At 31.6% G+C, this 22,377-nt stretch overlaps 2 protein-coding genes across 4 annotated transcripts; one reads left to right on the plus strand and one right to left on the minus strand.

The window, feature by feature from the left end:
• Nucleotides 1-3,503: 3,503 nt before the first annotated feature.
• LOC131847655 (uncharacterized) lies at nucleotides 3,504-11,571 on the minus strand. The gene is made up of 12 exons (XM_059197276.1): nucleotides 11,504-11,571; nucleotides 11,086-11,202; nucleotides 9,800-10,575; nucleotides 8,873-9,088; nucleotides 8,183-8,349; nucleotides 7,805-7,920; nucleotides 7,148-7,397; nucleotides 6,600-6,825; nucleotides 5,849-5,959; nucleotides 5,462-5,557; nucleotides 4,698-4,861; nucleotides 3,504-3,940 (listed from the first exon to the last, which is right to left on the minus strand). The coding sequence occupies exons 2-12, from the start codon at nucleotides 11,115-11,117 to the stop codon at nucleotides 3,887-3,889; spliced, it is 2,208 nt and encodes a 735-aa protein (XP_059053259.1). The 5' UTR covers nucleotides 11,118-11,202; nucleotides 11,504-11,571; the 3' UTR covers nucleotides 3,504-3,886.
• Nucleotides 11,572-12,476: 905 nt separating this feature from the next.
• LOC131847799 (serine/threonine-protein phosphatase 4 regulatory subunit 3) lies at nucleotides 12,477-21,643 on the plus strand. 3 transcript variants are annotated; one of them, XM_059197452.1, is made up of 10 exons: nucleotides 12,477-12,537; nucleotides 12,923-13,341; nucleotides 13,826-14,761; nucleotides 15,290-15,482; nucleotides 16,316-16,458; nucleotides 17,178-17,353; nucleotides 17,684-17,877; nucleotides 18,394-18,594; nucleotides 19,391-19,527; nucleotides 20,766-21,643. In XM_059197452.1, the coding sequence occupies exons 2-10, from the start codon at nucleotides 13,045-13,047 to the stop codon at nucleotides 20,889-20,891; spliced, it is 2,403 nt and encodes an 800-aa protein (XP_059053435.1). In that variant the 5' UTR covers nucleotides 12,477-12,537; nucleotides 12,923-13,044; the 3' UTR covers nucleotides 20,892-21,643. The 3 variants fall into 3 exon arrangements, with proteins under 3 accessions (XP_059053435.1, XP_059053433.1, XP_059053436.1); XM_059197450.1 differs by having other exon boundaries at nucleotides 12,514-12,573; XM_059197453.1 differs by having other exon boundaries at nucleotides 12,514-12,573; nucleotides 19,391-19,500.
• The last annotated feature ends 734 nt before the right edge of the window (nucleotides 21,644-22,377 follow it).

A 22,377-nucleotide genomic window follows, 5' to 3' on the forward strand; every position in this document is an offset into this window, starting at 1 on the left:
TTATCAATAATTGAAGTTTGGACTTTAATACTTTGTAATACTATATTATTTCAGCGATTACTCAGAAATTATTACATGTAATATTCATGACTTTTATACTAAAAATATGTCGTCATGTTCATTACTAAAATAGAGCCATCTCTTAGCGTAATTATATGATTTATATCAACATATAAATTAGTTTTGGTGATCGGTAATATCTGGTAGATTCGATGAATTTCAATAACGGTTTGCAACAATAATGCTGAATATGTACTTTAGAATTTACAGTAAAAAAAATAAATAAATAGATGATTATGAACACCTAAGAATACCAATTAAATTCAATACTAAAAAACAACGCAATCAGCCATAAATAATCACATACAATTTGTCTAGGAACATAAAGCTTTTACAAAAATATGTTTATTTGGTTCTATGTCTATCTATGACACATCGGTGAAATATCATTGATAAATATATGACAACAATGTAAGTTTTTTATCGACAATTTCATTGGCTATTGAGCAATTTGAAATATGTAGTTTAGTGATAATACATGATAGTTGAAATATATTTTTAATAGTAAATCACTGCACAGGGAAATCGCGATTTTAATATATCTACATTCGGACTGTATTCGTTTTTTCATGTCATCCCTCTACGCTTCAATTAACAACATTAATATAGTAATATTTTCTAAGGGGACATACTCAAAATCCTATTTTCCACAGATAATCGGATTCATATTGAAATTTAATATGTAGGCACAATTTACCAATAGCTATCTAATTAGTATACTGTCTGTTTCTGAAAATCCTTTACTACAGAAAACACTTCAAGTTCCTCAATATGTCAATAAAAATACTCAATATGAAAATGAAAGTTACATGTAAATACAATACCTCTACAAAATAGTATGCCTGTCTCCGTTACACTTACATTAGTAATATTTATAATATAGATAAAAACGAATATTACTTTGTATATTGACAGTCGAGTTACATAATAATATTGTATAAACAATATATCTAGCCATCCTAATTAAAGCAATTAAAATATTATAAAATATGGTTTTGATCTGTGTAATATTGCTTTGAACAGGTCGCTTATATATTAAAAAAATAAATCTCGGGATATGTCATGTTAATGTATTTGATTCACTATGCGTACTGGCATCAGAAAATCATTACGGTTACATCTAACAAAAAAAAATTATATTAGTATAAAACCACTCGTACTATACGTTATGTCTAGTATATATCTAAATAAAAACATTTAACAGGTGTATGTAATTAGCATGTTTTACGATTTCCTTTCAAATTCAGTATTTATTACGATACAAGTGCTTACCACGATACAGCAATGTTGCTGGCACCATACAATAATGTTCAAAGTGAGGTGGGTCAAAAAACAGATAAGTATGATGAATAGGTTGGCCTGTTTGTTCTTCAATGCCACCCGCCTCCACACTCTCGATATAATAGTGGTTCATGAATCTGGGCCAAAATATCGACCAACTGATGTTAGGATGAAAGTTTGTGTTTATATATGCTCATGGTTGATTTAAAAAGAAAATTGGACCCGATAGGTGGCGTTGTTATTTCAGGCAGTATCTGCCGGGATAGCTAGTTCGAAACAAATCAATATTATAAATTATTATAAAAAAAACATGACAGGTAATATTGGTACAGTGAGATATCTTATCAAAATGGTGGAGAAAAGCCAAGTATGAGTCTAAATATTTTTCGGTGTTAAGGTATTGAACCTAAGTAGGTAATATAAGTCCACATCACTTCTAGCTCACTTGGAATGGGTAAGAAAGAAAGAGACGTAAACAACGTTGACATATTTCAAGGTCAAATTTATTGGCTACATTTCACAATACAGTCTCTTCTTGAAATAGTCCTTGACGCCTCAGAGCTGTCAGTGTTATGACATATTCAAATTACCGCACGCCAAGTTTTAGCCAGTCCAGAATTTTAGGGAGTACTGCACGTATCGAATTTGTTTGTGTGCCAGATTTATTGGTATTTAAACAGGAATTGTTGGCTGGCAGATATTAAAACTAATTACAATCTTTAAAATTAATACATTTAAATTTCCCAGACATTAGATAATTTCTTCCAGGACAAGGGATCGGTCGTTGGGTACAAAACTAAAATGTTAATGTAATAATATTTTGTACAATTTGTATGCACTAACACAACATATCGCGAGTAAAATGCAACTATATATCGAAATTATATCTGCTATGGCATAACACCACTTAATATTCCTTTATAACACGACACAATTTCCTTAATTAAGCTATAAGAACGAGTAAAGGCAGCACAACACCTACAATTCAACTAACAAATGATCGGAATTATTTGTAACTTGTTTATGTATGCCTTTTCTATAAATTGTTCATTAAGTAGACAATAAATAGATAGTAAAATATGAACGGATTTATTGAATACATTTTACGCAAAGACTGTTGGTACAAGCCATTTAAATGTGGTTTGAATTGCGGCGTGGTTTGTTTAAATTCAATCGGTTATCAACAAAAAAAAGTTAACCTGTGACCATTCCGAAAAATAATATAATATGTACTATGTCCAGTGTATGTCCTAATATGTCCTGCAAAGTAAGTATACAAAAACAAGCTCGATATTTCCGATCAAACAATATTATCTAAAATATCCGTCAAAATTGTACATAATTATTTAATATATACTGTAATAAAACAAAAAATATTACTGTTGTCCTAAATGTATTATTTTGAAGTACACTATTTCCTAATATTTAGTACAAGGGCCCGTACTCAATATTTCGCTGTGTTTATATTAAAGTTAACTTTCCACCATCTCGAGGATTAAACATCAGCAAGCAAACAGCTTATTAGTGAAGTTAGGTGGAAATTGTAAATTATTATTCAAATCGGTTGCCATCATAACCGGTATCAATAGCACTAAAGTAATACCAATAGAACATTGGTATTGACCTATTGGTCAATACCAATGTTCAATATTCTATTGGTACCAGCAAGGATTCAGAACTCAGACCACGTGAAATTACTACAAGTAAGCTACTTTCGTGATTATTCTTTTTATACAGAGATGTTACATAGAAAATTTGTTAAATTGAATGCAGAATTAGCAGATATTGGATAATACGTGTCTGCACTTACTCATTCTGAAAATCTTCTTCAATATATTTTTTTAAATTGTATAGCAATAAAAGGCGAAGTTAATACACACAAAGACTGGTAGGTAGTTTTGCCGTAAATAAAATATATAATGGATTAGTAATTGGATCTAATATTGTACTATAATAATTATTAGTTGTCCAAAAAACAATTATGTACAATTTCGGCAGACATCATTTCCGCATAGCCCAGTCATTTATTGCTTTAAAACATACTTACATTACTTTGTTCTTTCTGACGTACCTACTTGACAATGTGCACAAACCTGTATATAACTCTCCTTCCCACCAACATACATTACAAAAGACATGTAGTATACATGTTGTGCAAGCATCCTGTTTTATACAAGTTTGTCGTCTTTTTCTTGTATTAACATGATCATACAAGTAAACTACATGCTCTATACAAATATTGCTCTGTACATTTTGAAGCCTTTGTTGTACTGGAAACGGTAATATTGGTAGGAACGAAGTTCTATAACCTAATTTGGTTTAAAACAACCTATGTACATCACTCTCACGGCATTCCCATGCAATCTTATAATCACGAACGCACCATCCATATTGCAACCGTCTCTACAGAATCACACAAAACTTAAAGCATGAAGAAAAAAAATATTTCAACTCTTGAGACTAAAAATGTCGAATTTGTTCCTAAGTATTATATAGTACAAAGTTTAGTTTAGCTTAAAATAATTATATATATAAAATTACAATGTTATGATGGTGTGCTTGATGACGGATCCATGGGCACTGAAGTTGGAACTTGTATCTGGAACAAAAGTTATACTTTTATATTTACTCCACAACTTAGTTTTAAATTTCGGTTTTATATTCACATGCATACAGCAGAATTTTAAGAATTTAAAACTAAGTATATATGATAAATCGAAAGCCATTTTCGTGATTGTTCCCGTGTGCAATAATGAAAGAGACATTAGACATAGACAAGAGATTATCATACAGTCAATAAAGGTTTATAACACTATTCTTCTTTTGGGACTATAACAAAAAAAATTGTGAGCCACGCATATAATACCCAAATTAAACAACAAATACATTGTAACTCCCGACAAACCTCTTAGGCGTTGTCATTTATGAGAACTATGATTTATCCATACCCAATAATTTAATGTCTCTTATAATACTAGCTCTGTCTTTTCTATTTCGTAGAAATATATAATAAAAAAGTCAATATTACCGCTATTTTGGTAATTAAAGTTTTACATTATTTAGACAGGTGAAACCTTCACCTGTATCACGTTAAAGACCGCATATCTATCGTTGGGTCACTCCATAACGAAAGTAAATTTACACGTTGGGACCGGGCGATCACCCGTGAGCACTTTAATTGAAATAAATCTAGGAGTTAAATAATGTCTGCCTCAAATTATTGTACACTAAAAACATATTTAAAAAATAATATAAATAATTAACCATAAAAAAGAATGCTGGTTCCTATATGAAAATAAGATATTTCAATGCGGTCTTTTGTCGGTAAATTTCGAGATAAATGTTTATAAAGATACCTTAGTGCTAGTGGCGTTGTGCGCGTGTTGTGAGGGTCGTGTGGGGTGACCGGGGTGCGCGGTAAACACGCAGTCCGCGATGGAGTCGAGCGCGCGTTCGTCCAGTACGGCCTCCAACGCCGCCGCTAACTCCGAGCTCTCCGCGAACGGGGCCCCGCCCTCAGCTAGAACAAACGTACACATTGAAACCTGATATAAAATGTACATTCGACGGCCATGGTGATCTAGCGGTTTAGCACACCGCTTTAGTTCCGATCATTGCGGGTTCAATACAAACATTTGTATCAATAAGTATGATGGTTTGCTTGAAGCTGAGCTTGTGTTATAGGTATTAGACAACCAATATAAATATTTAGATATGTATTTTTTTGTGGATACATACAAAATAATACAAATGAAACAGCCAACAATACAAACTATCATATCAAAGTCATGAATACAAATGGTACATCGGCCGGGAATTAAACCAGCCATTAAACCAATCATCGATATAGTAAAGCAGCGTGTTACATAGTTAGACCACCGAGACCATCAAATATACGAGTATCAATCTTACTAATATTGTAAATGCGAAAGATTGTGAGTATAGATGAATGGAGATATTTGTACTCTTTTACGCAAAAACTACTGAACGAACTTTGTTGAAAATGTTTACAGTAATATAGCCTATAAATCAGAAGGGGCTATGAACACTTGTTTATAAATTTCATTTGGACACAAGTAGTCCATTTATTACAGCCTAGCTGTGCCTAAGTCGACATTACCTTGATTAAAAAACTCTGTGAATGCTTCATCTGGAATCTGGCTGAGAACGGCGGGATCCAGAATGTCGTCGTGCGGCACTTGTTCTACTTCCACTTCTAAAATTATAAAACATAATGATATAATTACGGAAGCAAGTACTTTTATATATTAACATGATAAGTAAAAAATATATTTGTTTACCTATGATTATCGTATTAAAAGACCATTTGCCTTGACTTAAATCTTATATTCCATGGCTTTTGCTTTAGGAAGATTGGCTGATTAACCGATGTAATGATACTTAACTAAATATTCATTAGCAATAATTTACGAAAAATCTCGGAGTGTGGCGTTAAATGTTCAACTGTTATTAGTGTTCTAGTGTAGTTATTAAAATTATATAATACCTAATTCATGAGAGTTGCTTGCCACGGGAATGTATTCATTCTCACTCAGTGCACCCATAGCGGCATCCTCTGAACTGTCGTACGTTGACGAGTTTGAACAAACGTTTATCTCTGAAATGTAAGAAATACCCACTTTATAAATAATCATAAAACATTCAAATGGCATAAAGATTATAGGAAATAATTAACTAGCCTTTCATTCATATGTTTGAAATCAGTACAATTCCCATCTAGATAGAATCAATATTAATTAATCGCTATATTATCTGACAGTACAAAGATTGTTTCTATATTGATTGTCGCTTAGCTAATACTGGTTAATGTGTATTCACTCATAACAATATTTATTCAAAAGAGGAACATCCAATTTTCTTGTCTTATTTAGTCTGCATTCCGAATGAGTGGTAACATAAAATAAAATATGCCTATTTAAAAGTTCTTATATTAATTGATATAAATAGGAAAAATCACCTAATCTAACAATATTTTATATATTTATATAGAGTTCCTGATATTGTAAATAAAACGTGGTAAGATCATGCGCATATATATAATATTATCTTATTATTATTAATATTATAAACGCGAAAATTTGTGAGTATGGATGTATGTTTGTTACTCTTTCACGCAAAAAGTACTAAACGGATTTTGATGAAACTTTACAGCTTATACATCAGAACAACATGAACAAACACTCCTACTATATAAAGGTATAAATAATGTTTATATGAAGTTTATGACCGGAGCGTACCTGATAGGGCGTGGTCGGGGTGGGGCGGGGCCGCGGGCGGGCCGTGCGGGGTGTGGGGCGGCGTGCGGGGCGGCGTGCGGGGCGCCGGGCCGGGCAGGGAGCCCCGGGGCCGCGCGGGCCGCCGGCGCCGCTTGGCGCGCCGCGGGGGCCTCACCGGCGCCACCCACGCTCGCTTGCGGACTGCCTTCTTCGGCCGACAATCCCGGCTTATTTTATCGTAGTTATCCTAAAATAATGCATGAAATAATAGTTTCCTATACGGCCTAGTTAGGTTGCAGAATAATGTACATACGGGCCTATTTTATTGTTTTATCCTAGTAGTAGTAGTAGAATTAGTAGTATAATTGAGTAGCCCACATATTTGTAATGAAAGTATTAAAAATTTTAGCCTAGTAAAATTAAGATCTGCATTTTATGGCTTATAAATATAACACTTTTATGCAAATAAAATCTTATTCGTGCATGCATACTTCAGATAGAACTCATTCTTGCACTTTGCCCAACTATGTACTCATTTACTTAGTTAATTCTAAGATATGAAAACGCACTCTCTTCCACGCATGTTCTGGACATAGTGGCGTCTGATCCTGCAGCGGTAACAGCGGTTGCTTGCAGCGAGCCCCTCCTGCGAACACCGCTGCACACGCTGCATATAACCGCTGTTCAGGTGCTAACGTCACATGCTTTAAGCAATACCGTCCACACGGTACTGGCTGTTCTGTACATCTCTCTTCTGCACACGTATTTCCTGCTATGTAGTCAACAGTAGCACTCTCGCCTCCAGACCATCCAGTTTCTCTATAAATATATTTTATACAAATGTTACATTTTTATGGGGTGACAGATTAAGGATTTGTTTCAGCAATCATATTAGCATGACAGAGTAACAACTCTTGTCCATGTAAGCAGAGTAACATGCTCTCATGGTCAAGAGGTAGTCAAGATTTATGAGAATCAAATAAATTTTAATAAAATACTATTAAATATTTCAAGAAAAAGGCACTTTTATTGATTATTCTGTTCTCTAATGACATACTTGTTACTCCTGATTATCATAACAATATAAAACCATAGTACATATGAGAACTAAATGTTCTAACTGACTTTCTGACAGTAGAAAATTTTATAAGTTCAAAATAATTAACTGTATATACCTGATCAAGTCCCAAAAAAATACTTAGCGTTAATATAAAAATATATGTTACCTAAGTTTCCTGCGTTCTTGCAATGACAGTAATGATGGCATGCCACGCATTGCTAACAAGTGATTGATTGTGTGAGTTGGCAGATGACTTGATGTACCCTGCTTTTTAAGTTGTTTCTGTAAACAACACATTTATTAAAGAAAACACAATAAAATATCAGAATACACCTATGTCTATTCTGTATCTGTATACTTATGTCATGTATATGAGAAGACAACCTACTGTTAGTTCAGAAAATCATTTAACTTAAAAATCACCACTAACTACTCGAACAAAGCACAAAAAGCCATGCCATATATCACAATTTTTGTTTCTTTGAAGCTATGTGTACACTGATTACTTAAGTGGCACATGTAGAATAGGTTTAGAGCTACTCACCTTGATTGAGGAAACAAGCGCTTGATGATGTGTATGGTTTGGAGTGAGATTAAGTGCGGCGCTAACACGAGCCACATGCCTACGTAGTGCACTCCTCCTCGAAGCCAGTTGCGCGCTGCGACTCTCCGCCGCAGTCTCTTCGACACATACTGGTCCCCGCCCTGGATCTACCATCACAAGTTATTATATATTAATAAGATCAGACCATTGTCCATCACAAGTAAAGATAAATTAGGTCAGACCACTGGCCTAACACAATAATAAAAATAAATAATTAAACTAAGCAGAGCATTGAATATGGCAATTAACATACTACTTTTTAAATTATTAAATTAAGCAATTTATACTATTTGTGAAGATTCAGAAATTGGCAGAGGACAATTCAATATGATCAGTAATCTGTAAAATTGTACCATTACACTTCCTAAATTAAATAAGTAAATTATTGAAATAATCTACTGATATTTGAGAATGATTATTCATCCCAATATCTAAGATGAAAATAATTCTATATACATATGTATTTTAATTATATACTTATTTAACTTCAATGCACAAAATTAAAGTGCACACGGCGGACTTAACACCTTGCGACGTTATCTACCAGTCCACCATGAGTGATGCAGAGAAAGATGTGACAAGTCAATAAACAATATCATATTTAGTTGCTTATAATATTGGAGTAAATACCAAAATCAGGCATGTAATCATCATCACTGCTACTGCTGTCCAATTGCCAGTAATATGATCTGCGGCCGTCAAGAGGGCCACATGTGAACAATTCATCTCCTGGCGCGTGCCAAGTGCCATTGGGTACGGGCACCGCTCGCTGCGGTGGTATCCGTTGCAATGCCTCATGCACCGTGGGTCCACGACCGCGCCGCGGTTTTGATTGCGACGTTTTACCTGTTATGATAATTAAATACTTTGTTAAATATTTGCACATTGAAATGCTATATGGTTTCAGCAACTTTAAAAAGAAATTTTATTAGTATGTATTTTTTTATAAATAATTTATAGTTTTTTTGGGAACCTCTATTGTAAATTCTCTGTTTTTGCAATGAATATTGAGTTTAAACAGTATTTCATGAATTATCTTTGGTGATTTTCTTAACCTGTTAACCAAGCGGGACATATAAATATGACAAACATCAAACTTTTATGTATGTGTAGGACATAATATGTATACCTACATTTTTTAAATTTCTGCTGCGCCCTGGAACCTGGAGCGGGTGGAATATTTAATATCAAAAATATATACATTAAATTATATTGTGCTGACATACTGACACATCCTAGTGAGAGACAGTGCCCATTATATGCTGCCTAATTATAAAAAGAATTACCCAGTTAACAGGTTAAAGAACACCTTTATTACACAAAATTTTATTTAATTTCATTCAGACATTTATCAAATACCTATATATATATATATATAACATATAAAACACATATTAATTTCAAAATAACAGTTTTGTGTTCTAATATATACTTAAATATATTTCTGTATACATTTTATTACAGGGGAGTATCTCTTGATTGCAAGATTATCCACTGTAAGTACTAAGACATTCAAACAATTAAGAATAATTATTTACTTTAAAAAAATATATATACCTGATTGTGTTTTCTTAACAGGAGCTGAAATTTTAGCTGCAGGTTTTGAGTCTTCAATCTTAACAACAGGAAGACCATTCTCAAGTAAACCTTGTTCTCTCTTATAAACATCCAAAAAAGTTTCATTTCCTGTCTGTTTTAGAGCAGATGCAGTCTTAACATTGTTGGAACTAACACTATTAATACTGGTTTTCACACAAGGAGTTTGTCCTGCAGTTACATTTCCACCCTTTGGGCTGTGAACACTTGGGCAGCGCACTTCACTAACTGCATTTACTCTAGGCTCTTTCATTGCCTGATTATGACTTTTAGTTTTTGGAACTTTGGTATTAGTAGTCTTACTATCTTTATAAGTAGCAGTCAAAACTGGTTTTGTAATTGATGTATAGTGACCATTAGAAACTACCTCTCTCTTTATTTCTTGTTTAATGTCACCATTTGTAAGTGTATCTATGAGATCTAATTCTTTACTCGGACTTTCTACTACTTTACTCTTAACATCAACATTATCTGAATAGACAAAAGCATCTTCTGTGTGACTTACAGTTATTTCACCTGCTATGACATCTGAGTCATGGAACGTGTAGAGTTCGTTGGGATCTATTTTAAATTTGGTATGAAAGAAATTGTCATTCAGATGAGTTATATAATTTTGCTCATCTCCTGAACTATCATGTATGAACATGTTGACATCAGCCCCTGACACGCCCTCCACTGCCATTTTATACTGCGAGGCGCAACTTGCGTCAGATATATTTTGGGGAATGCCACTGAAACTATAAAATGAATACTTAAATGAACTTATCATCTATTTCAATTATTATATCTATGTTCTTTTTTAAGATCATTTATCATCATCTCTACTGAAAAAATATTTAAATAAATGTTAATACAAGTTGTAACACATTAAAGAGAGAAATGGAATTTGGACTTTCAATCTAACTAGAAAATCATTTTTAACTTACTGTATAGTACTTAATATTATGCTTTCTTGATAAAATAAGTATATACTTCCATGATGCATATTTATAGCAAGAGTTACAGTGAAACATTGGGAAAGTTAATACTAAGCTAAACATATTTTATCATACAATAATAAGAAATTGTAAGATATTTCTACAATTTTATACAAATCAAACAACACATTGTTGTTGATAATATATTTTTTTTAATCCTTTCATATGGCATACCTCTTTACTCTAAGAGTGAATCAAATAAATGTTAAGTAGAATACTGACTAATAACAAAATATCTTAACACTATAATTTGTTTACGCAGTTACTCACCCCACATTTTCCGATGTACTCAAATAAGACATACTGTGTTCATTTTACAACTTGTAGGTAACAAAAATTCTGCTAAGAGTTAATATTGCAAAATCAATTTGAGCTATCTGTATCATACTGAAATAATTAATTATTTCCTTTATTCACAAATAACTAACTTCTTAATTACATTTGAAAACAAAAATATAAATATTTTCCTTTGGAGTGAGAAATATTAATAAGGTAGGTACCAAGGTATTACAATGACAAATAGTGACATCTGTCAAATGAGTAATAATTCATACTTTTTTTGTTTTTACTGCATGTCTCGGGTAACAGGGGACCACCATGTATATTTAAACAAGATACGTGTATGATAATTCAATTAATACTTTACAAAATCATTCACAATAAAACATTGATGTTGTTTAATTCTTACATGATAATTTATATAATTTCCAGCACATTTTAACTTTTTATTTAATAGAAACTATTTTTAAATGTAAATATTACGAATAGAAACTTATTTTGTACATAAATTGGCCTGAAAATGCTAAAACAAAATAATTTTATTCCAATAACATTAAAAGAATGACAGATGAAAGCAAATGGCAGCCAAAATGCGGTTGCGTTCAGAAATAAACTTGACAGAAATTTAAAAATTGTTTCAATTGTAATACATTTATCACACACACACTTATCTAATAGCCAGTTTTAAACACAATTTATTTTCCTATACGAAGTTTAAGACATGACAATAAAATTACTGGGTATTATGACTTTACCATTTATTTCGATTTGATTTAAAAAGACGACTTAAGGTGAAAGTTATGGCAAAATGAAAATATTCCATAAAATTTTGAAAAATACAATTCTCTATTTATTTGAAATATTGAGAATGAGGAAACTGTTATGATAGTAATTAACACAAATATATGATTTTTATAAAAAAAAAATCTAATTCGCAGTTACCATTTTCCATTAAAAGCAATATTTGTTATTACTTCAGCTGATGATAATAATGAATGAGTCTTGGCAGTACACTGATATACATAGAAAATAAAAAAAAAATGTATCTGAATCACTAACTTTACCGAGTATGTAATCACTATGTCTTTACAGAATTGTACTGTCAATGCCACTACATCATGTATGTTTCTGAACGTTAGTAGAAAGTAAGTATCGTGTAGTTAGCCTACCTACTAAAAATTTGTTATGATTAACATTATTATTTATAGTATATTCCTTGTGCTTTGTAAATATATAAATCCATTGATTTATCTGTCTTATTATATGGATAGAATAATCGTATGGAGATTTAGAGGACTAAAATTTGTTTAGTAACATAGTGATTTTTTAACAAATTCAGTGCAATTTAAAATAGGCGCCCTTTTTGTTCAATTTGAAAACCCCATTTTCGAAGCGTTGTTGTGAATCCAATATGGCGATATTTGATGTTACACTATTTTGAAGGTACGTCATTTTGACGATTGTATAATGCTAATTCCGGTAAATATCTATTTTTTTTAATATGTACTAATAACGATTAGGAATGCAATTATTTATATTGTATTTCTGAATGTTTTTGTGTGTGTAGTGAAAGGCGTACAAGTTGTATTGTTTTGTTTGTGATTTTCGATAATTTAGTGATAATTCCATTGTTGCAATAAATATCATTATTTATTTACATAAATGTGTTAAAATTCAGGTAGTATTCTTCTGAATCATTGACTACAGGTGACGTTTTATCATTATTGTGTCGTTATGGATACTTATTAAATAAAACAAGATCGAATGTAATTACCGTAATTAGGATTGTGAATAAGAATTCGGTGTGATCATATGAAATAAATTTTAGTTTCAGAAGTGCATATGATTTTATACAAATGGGAGTTAAATAATCTATTATTCGGGTGCAATAGATTAGCGCCTTGATAATTGATTCAATTGTTGAATATACTCGTTAGAGCGCTGACTATCATGACAGACACGAAACGAAGGGTAAAGCTTTACGCTCTGAACGCTGACCGACAATGGGATGACAGAGGAACGGGACACGTTACGTCGTGTTGTGTGGAAAGATTGAAGGGTACTGCCCTGCTGGTGAGGGCAGAATCTGATGGTTCCCTTTTGCTGGAAAGCAAAATACAACAGGATACAGCATACCAAAAACAACAAGACACACTTATAGTTTGGTCAGAAGGTGACAACTTTGATTTAGCACTAAGTTTTCAAGAAAAAGCAGGCTGTGATGAAGTTTGGGAAAAGATATGTCAGGTGATTACTTAATTCTTTAAAATCCATATTTATACTTTTAACTGCACTTACAATTTATTCATTTAATGTACCTAATTTATATTTAAGTGAAATATAAATATTATTCTTTCACAAACTGTACTATGAAACATTCACAATTTTCAAAAGGATAAATATCTTTTTATCTATTATTTGTTAATTGTATATGCAACTTATCTTTCTCCTATTATTATTTATGTAATAAGTTAATAAATGATTAACATTTGCTACTACATATTTTTCTATTACTACATTTTGAGGTTATTACATTCTGATAGAAATGTGGTGTAGAAGAAATGAGTTTGCTAATAATCTTAAAGTTGAATTCCCTTAATTCAACTTTAAGATTATTAGCAAACTACTTGTTGATTTTATACACTACAGTGAATTTTTACCTGAATATTATATTTGTAATTATAAATATGAATTGCATTATTAATATACAAACAAAATCTTAAAATTTTAGGTGCAAGGGAAAGATCCATCAGTTGAAATCACACAAGATATTGTTGAAGAATCAGAAGATGAGAGATTTGATGAAATGTCAGATAATGTACAGCCAGTAGAGTTGCCAACATGTGAGATGGGACGTCTAGAAGACATCAGTGAACTTGTCAACAGTTGCTTGGTGTCACCTGCACGCAAAGACAAACTTGCAGCTGCATTAGAAAGCCAGCATTATATAAAAAAATTACTTAATCTATTTCATATGTGTGAAGATATAGAAAATATTGAAGGATTGCATCATCTTTATGAAATTTTCAAAAGTATATTTCTTCTAAATAAAAATGTGCTTTTTGACACAATGTTTGCTGATGACACTATATTTGATGTGGTCGGCTGTTTAGAGTATGACCCGAGTTTGCCACAACCTAAAAAGCACAGAGAATATCTTCGGGAACTAGCAAAGTTTCGTGAGGCAATCCCTATTAAGAATCAAGATTTGTTAGCGAAGATACATCAAACATACAGAGTACAGTATATTCAAGATATTGTCTTGCCTACACCAACAGTTTTTGAGGATAATTTGCTTAGCACATTATCTAGTTTTATATTTTTCAATAAGGTAGAAATAGTGAAGCTTATAGAAGAAGATGAGAAATTTTTAACTGATTTGTTTAAACTTCTTATGGATGACAAAACTCCAGACACAAAGAGACGTGACTTAGTTTTATTTTTAAAGGAATTTTGCAATTTTTCACAAAATCTACAACCTCAAGATAAGGATACATTTTATAAAACCCTAGTTTCACTAGGCATTCTGCCAGCATTAGAGATAACTCTAAGTATAGATGATCAGAAGACGAAGACTGCATCTATAGATATTTTAACTTATATAGTGGAGTTTTCACCCTCTGTTGTGAGGGATTATACATTACAACATGCTAACAACACAGAAGAGGTCAGTATTCGAATTTTATTTGATTATCAATTGTATCCTACTGCTTGGTCTAAAAATATTTCTCCTAGTTGTAAATCTGTAATAATGAGAGAGACAATAATTTTTATTTTGGAAAATCTATTTATATTTACAATCAAGATTGTATATTAATCTGCTTGGCCATAGTGATAAATGTAGTAGTAGGCTCGAGATAAACCCTTATGAGACCAAGGGTTTATCTCCATAAGTAAATAAACCTTTATTCTCTTGAGAGGTTTATTTTCATATAATAATAATATTACTATTATTTAAGCATAATTTATAACCTTAAAAACTTTAGGAAACTATGTAGTCTTTAAAAAAATAAAAAAAAAAATGTGCATTTATTCAAGAATGAGAATGTATTTAAAATAAAAAGAATAATTTTTGGTCTATGAACAAACCATACAATTATATAATTGGTATTTTTTATGGACTAGAAAAAAATAAGAATGGGTTTTTTCATAATTATAGACGGATATTATTAAATGATACAATATATGTTTTCAGGAACATATGCTGCTAAACATAGTAATAGAGCAAATGCTTCGGGACCGTGACCCTGAACTTGGAGGTGCAGTACAACTGATGGGGGTGTTACGTATTCTCCTTGATCCTGAAAGTATGCTTGCATCTGTTAACAAGAGTGAAAAGGCAGATTTTCTTAATTTCTTCTATAAACACAGTATACAGACCCTTATAGGTAAGGTTATTACTAATTTAGAACTTTAGAATGTAATAACAAATTGTAGTTGTTTGTAATACATAAATATATAAGAGTGTGTATGTACCATCTTTTAAAAACATTATTTGAGAAATGATAGAATATTTGTTGTATCTACATTGTGTAAGTATTAATTTATTTAGATTTCATCAAAGACATAAAAATAAATGAATATTTAGAACTCTAATGTTTCTTGTGGTTATGCATGCTTTGACATATTATATTATATATTCTCTTTACTTCAATATAACATAAAGGACATGTTAGCTAATATTTGGACTAAAAATTATGTACATGTAAAACATTTTATTATGTTTATATTAGGCTTGTTATTTAATTTGCTTCTTAAATTTTATGAAAACTTTCCAATCTTCTGTCAGTCTACTCTATAATTAATTTTTATTTATTTACTCCTCATTTAAATGAATTGCAATTTAATGCACCAGTTTGGTATGAGTATATAGATTGTGATATGAAAGGTAGGAATATACTTTGTACTTTGCACTGAAGAAAATTTTACTCCTAACTTACAACAACTCAACAAATAAGTATTTTAGTAGTTGTGTAGTTTCCGGCATAAATTAAGTGTTATTTCACATTTGCAGTTGCAAACCATACAAGTGTACATCTGCGACTCTCAAATGGTTTATATATACTCGCTAACCCATTTATTATAATCTGTTGAAATTCAGAACTGTCAAAAACAATAGGTTAATAAGACTGGTTTCCATGGAGATAATAATGAAAAACCTTGAAATACCGCTAGTAATCAATACAAACTATTCACTTAGACATTATATATATTTTTATAGCTCCATTACTAGAAAATACGACAGGAGATAAACCATTGAGGGAAGATTATCACACCGTACAACTATTGGGACTTGTCTTGGAATTACTATCTTTTTGTGTTGAACATCATACATACCATATCAAGACCTGCATATTGAATAAGGTATACATTTATATATTTTATTATATGACACTATTCCGAAGAACTAAAATGTTATGCTCCTATGCAATGATTGCACAAATTATTTTAATTTCTTTTCTATTTTCAAATGTTGTCTAATGGTAAATAAGCTATTGGCCCAAGTGATGGAAAATTGCAATTGTCATCTATCGTCCTCCACGTGAACACCATGGACATACAATTAACAGAAGTAACACTTATTTAATAAATTAAACCTTATTCATTGATTTAAAAAAATTACCTTCCTATGACACAACATTTTGTTAGTGTATTTGTTACTAAACATTATATAACATAAGAACTTTACTATTAGATTAGAAAAAAAACAAATAGGCCATTGTTTCCATAATAAATATATTTATTACCAGCTGTACCCGCGACTTCGTCCGCGTGGAATTTAACAAAAAAGTAAAACAGATAAGTTTTCTAAAATAAAAGTAGCCTAAATTACTCCTTATCACATCAGCTACCTGCCAATAAAAGTCCCGTCACAATCGGTCCAGCCATTTCAGAGATTACCCAGAACAAACAGACCGACAGACACAGACAAAATTGTACAAAATATTATTTTGGTGTATGTACCGTATTTATACTCATATGCATGTAGTAAATGACGGTTATTTCAATATTACAAACAGACACTCCAATTTTATTTATATGTATAGATTATTATTAAAATTATTATACTTTACAAATTTCAGGATCTTCTACGCCGCATACTTGTGCTCATGCGATCCACGCACACATTCCTGGTGCTGGGCGCGCTTAGGTTTATGAGGAAAATAATTGCGCTCAAAGATGAATATTATAACAGGTACATCATAAAAGGAAATCTTTTTGCACCCGTTGTTGATGCATTTCTGCGGAACAATGGCAGGTTAGTTACTTTTTATTAGTTTTTATCTAAATTAACACATTTACATTGTACTAACTTTTAATAACCCAATATGTTTCTACTGTTGATTTTTATTTATTAAAAATAGTGTTCTCACTATGAAATTTGTATAGACTTGGAGTTGACTTATTTTGAATATAACCAAACAATAAAAAAAGGAGTGACTTATGGTATTGTGGAAAAAATCTCTGTTAATCTGATAATGGATATACAAATAGTTGTCATGATTCCAGAGCCTTGCGTATGTGTATATGTGGTATTTTATTTATATAACTGTATATATTATATTTATATGACTTTTTTATATTGCAGATATAATTTACTGGACTCTGCTGTATTAGAATTATTTGAATTTATCAAGTTAGAAGACATCAAGTCACTTTGTTCGCATGTTGTGGAAAATTATGGGAAAATCTTAGAAGATGTGGAATACGTACAGACATTCAGAAGTTTAAAGATGCGGTATGATCAGCACCAGGACAAATTAACGAAAGAGAGAGAAAGAGGTTTGTATGGCGTTATCACCAATTATTAAAAAAAAAGCTAAATTCGATATACATACAGTAAAATCGATATACATGACTTCACAATAAATATACTTACTCTTAGAAAAATATTAACGATAGAAATGAAGAAACTCTGTACAGTGAGATTTTGCAAATATTTGACAAAATACTTAAATATAGTTTGAGTCTCAAACCATCATATAAGCAGTTGCATATTGCTTAATGTACACAGTATAGACATCAATAAAGTGTTTACATTTGTTTATTGATTCATAAACGATTATAATGCTCTGCACTAGAAAGACTAAAGTAAATGGTTTGTATTTAAATTACTCTAGTTTTAGAGTCAAACAAAAACGATGACGAAAAATAACGAAACTTGTACGCTTATTATATTGTAAGTCCTCTTATAACTTACAAATTTTTAGCAATTAAATTTGAATATGATGAACCTGTTGTAAATGCTTGTTGATATACTTCACAATGTTGATGGATTATATGTATGTTGCCATCCAGTTAGCGGCAGTGTGGGTGTGGCGGAGGCGGTGGTGCCGTCATTGCTGCGTACGCGGTATAGGCGCGAGGCGCGCGCGCCCGACGACGAGGAGGAGATGTGGTTCAATGACGAGGACGAGTTGGACGACGAAGCGCCGCTCGACGCCGCCCAACCGCACGCGCATGCGCACGCTCACACGCACCACTCCCTAGACGCCATCGGTGATTATTGCCTTTTTTATTTATTTATTTCAGACAATTTAATATTGTTATATAACAATATTGCCCGTTATTATATATACATTAAGGACTAACTTATATAGAAAATAATATTATATTAATATAGACTTTGTGGTCCTTACAATCACTATGGAAATCTGCCACGATAGTGGGTATACAAAACTCCCTTCGGTCTGTAGTCTTCCTTCATGCATGCATAGCATGTTGCAACCTTTATTTTACTGTTCACAAGGAATTTTAAAATGTACATAAGTTACCTTTCAATTTATTCCTTATGAGAATCTGAATGAACTAGGTCAAAATATGTACTACAGATCTCTCTACAGGCTCCGGGACCTTACTATATAATACATCTTAAATAATCTTAAATAATATAAAATATAATGCTCATTGTAGCATCTAGCGTTGTACTTCTGTCCTATTCCGTATTCTTGAGTATGATTTTATCGATCTTGGTGTTCTCTATTTATAATATGTATGTATTTTTATCAGTTGTAGTAATTATACCTCAAGCCCTGCTTAGCTTGGGACTAACTAAACTACTAACTTGGGATGGGGTGTGAATTGTCCTGAGATATTTTGTTACTATTACATATGTACATCTATGAACTAAATATATGAAAAAATGTAATAATAGCCATTTGTAGCCCAAAATAGTTCACAGGTAATTACTGATTATTTGTATTTTCTCACTATAAACAAGATATTTATAAACATAGAAAGTTTATTAGTTTGAGAAATTTGCTTATTAAACCGCAACATTTCAATGTTATTTCAGGGAAAATTGTGGAAAAGAAAGTGTGCTCAAGTCCAGAAAACGCAAACGGTCCGAGCAGAGTGTTACTGAGCACGACTGCAGCCAGCAAGCCTACGCACACTGATGTTCAGGTATCTTCGCCCAGATTACTCAATAAGGTAAACTTTGATTTCCCTCACATCCTCTGTACCTGCTTTGCTGGGATACATCAATATAAAATGAACATAATATATTTATGTCTAATGTATTATCAGGGATTGTGAACATTTTATAATTAGATACGATTTTAGACTATAATATACTGCATTTATATATGTTATATAAATTATTTTATTGCCAATTTAGTATCATATACATATATTTATATTTGGTTTATATTTAATAACTGTTACTGATATTTTTATGTTATTTTCGTAACTGAACTATATTTTACTAAACTAAATGACGTTATAGGCATATTTAATTTATTATCCATCATATTATTTATATTGTAATTTATTTTATGAATAATAAAGTATATAATTACTTTGGTGTATATGATACCTCTTGCATGCCTCTGTTCGTATCATTATAATTATAACTTTATGTAAAAAAGGCTTATTACATGTGACTAAAAAAGGGCTTAATGAAATCTACCGATATATTGGGTGTGGTGGAGTAACACAATTAAAATGTAAAGTACATTTTCATCCTTGTACTCCACAATACTGTGAATTAATCTTAAATTAGGCAGTTTCATCAATGAGGTATTGGTTATGAGCAACCTATTCAGTTATGACATTTTATTATCTCTAAGATGTAATGTTCTAAAATAAATTATAATATTGACATATCAGTACTTACTACAATGCACATCCGATATCTTATATAGTTATTAACGGTGGTAAGCTGTAATATTGTCTATTTGCAGATTTAATAAAACATGTTTTATTCTTTTCAATGATATATTTCTAATTAAAATAAGACCAAAAAAATGTATTTAGGTAGATATTTCTTTAGCTTTGCTATAATTTAATAGACAGTTATTACTTTAAATTGTCGTTACTTCAAGACTTTTCTTTGGGCATAATTTTCATTGCAATTAAGAGAATAGTATGTTCAAATAAATAAGCATATTACGGATTTAATACACATATGGCTTTGTTAAGTCTGAACCATAGTGCAAAAATATTTTTTTGGACATATTTATTTGGAAATATTACTTAAGAGTTTAAATAGATATAATAAACCAGTTATTGATTATTATTTGTAATTTTACACATTACTCTCTGAGTCAACATATCCTGTCCATGTCAGTTTATCATGAATGGCCAAAATATAATTCCTGGTATTGACTATTTGAGTGCACCGAACTGTATATTTAGTTCTGGTTTTCTATAATTGTTTGTTGTGACAGGGTCTGGTGGATTACGACGGGGACTCTGATGAGGAGGAGGAAGGCGGCGGGGGCGGAGGTGGCGGCGGCGGTGGCGGCGGCGGCAGCGGCGAAGAGCGCGACGCCAAGCGACCGCGCCTGGCGTAGTGCTCGCGTGCATTCCGCTCTCCCTGCATACTAGTTTCAAGGAATATAACTGAGCTCTCCGCCCCGCCTCGCTACTGTGCATTACCCAGTGACGCGAAGGAATACCGTAAGAAAACGTTGTGGTATTCCAGGAATAGGGCGTGTTAACGAGATGACAACACGGTTTGACTGAGCTATATAAACAAACATTGAATTTTCTTCATATGATGTTGTGAGAGAAGTCATTCTTGTTTTGTATCAAAACGTGATGTCGAGTCCGTGGATCAGATTATATGGATTTTTATTTTGTATCTAGAAATATTGAGACAAAACTAGCATTAAATATGTGTTAAATATAATATCTGGTGAGCCATATAGACGGATCCATCTCGACTTATCATCTCTTTAAAATACCCTCGAACAGGGATGCAAGGTTGTGTTAACTAAAGATAAAAATTCTAATGAAATTAATTTCATATGTGAATTTTTATTTTTCTATTTTTGGTAATTTATTATTACATTTATTTATTATTCAAAATGTGTATGGTGTAATTGGAGACCAAAAATTTACATGTAATAGTCAATTTTATGTGTGAAATCTGAGAAATTAGTTACTTGAAAAAAAAATACTTTAGAATTGTTTTAGTACGTTTGATACAAAGCTAGCATTTTCGAACATCATTGAACATATGAAGTTAATGCAACATTGAGAGTCCTACACGAATAGCTGCTAGACTGTACTTTTAGTCGGGTTACGTCCATTTTATGTAAATAAAACTGAAGTGTCCACTTCGACAGTTAGTAAACGTATGAAGTTCTTCATACATAGTATAATTACTTTAAATGGTAACAGAATGTAGAACAAAATATTGATTATGATATATTTAAATGTGAAATAATTTAACGATTAGGTTACTTTGCCGGCAAATCATAATCACAAAAGTACAAAGATAAAATGTGAGTGAAAACTACACATATAATAATAATACAAAGTGGCGAATGCGAATGTATAAAAAATAATTTCGTTTTACTATATGACAAGACCAATCGTTTTTACTATGAATTCAACAATATTGTAATCATTGCTGTGGAATTGCTACTCACTAATGTGTTATATATGAATAAAAGAAATAAATAATATTTTCTCAATAATACCATGGAATTTAGTTAGATTTCCGGTAGTGGAACCTTAAATAAGATTAGGCGATCACATCAAGTTTTGTAATACAATTTTATTATTTCTACCAATTATCCTTTATTTATTATTTACTCATTACATTGGCAACAAAGTATAAAGTGCATGAAAAATTTGTTTAGTCTGAAGTAGAATTATCATTTATAATTATAATATATATAGGTGTATTATTTTATTAAAACTTGATGTGATAATGGAAAAAAATGGCAACACTGCTAATTTCAGTGTTTTCATTCAATCAGATATAAATTCGTAATATTTCTTATCTAGAGTGTACCTTGCGTTCTTGATGTGATGAAAATCTGGGATTTC

Source organism: Achroia grisella, unplaced genomic scaffold (assembly GCF_030625045.1).
Source record: "Achroia grisella isolate CSIRO2021 unplaced genomic scaffold, CSIRO_AGI_Agris_v1 utg540, whole genome shotgun sequence".
NCBI lineage: Eukaryota > Metazoa > Arthropoda > Insecta > Lepidoptera > Pyralidae > Achroia > Achroia grisella.

Coding starts and splice junctions, on each gene's coding strand:
- LOC131847655 (XM_059197276.1), bottom strand. CDS start 11,117: ATGTCTTATTTGAGTACATCGGAAAATGTGGG. Junction 7,921..8,182: donor CGCTTGTTTCCTCAATCAAG/GTGAGTAGCTCT, acceptor TGTTGTTTACAG/AAACAACTTAAAAAGCAGGG. Junction 7,398..7,804: donor CAAGAACGCAGGAAACTTAG/GTAACATATATT, acceptor ATATATTTATAG/AGAAACTGGATGGTCTGGAG.
- LOC131847799 (XM_059197452.1), top strand. CDS start 13,045: ATGACAGACACGAAACGAAGGGTAAAGCTTTACGCTCTGAACGCTGAC. Junction 17,354..17,683: donor TTTCTGCGGAACAATGGCAG/GTTAGTTACTTT, acceptor TTTATATTGCAG/ATATAATTTACTGGACTCTG. Junction 19,528..20,765: donor CGCCCAGATTACTCAATAAG/GTAAACTTTGAT, acceptor TTGTTGTGACAG/GGTCTGGTGGATTACGACGG.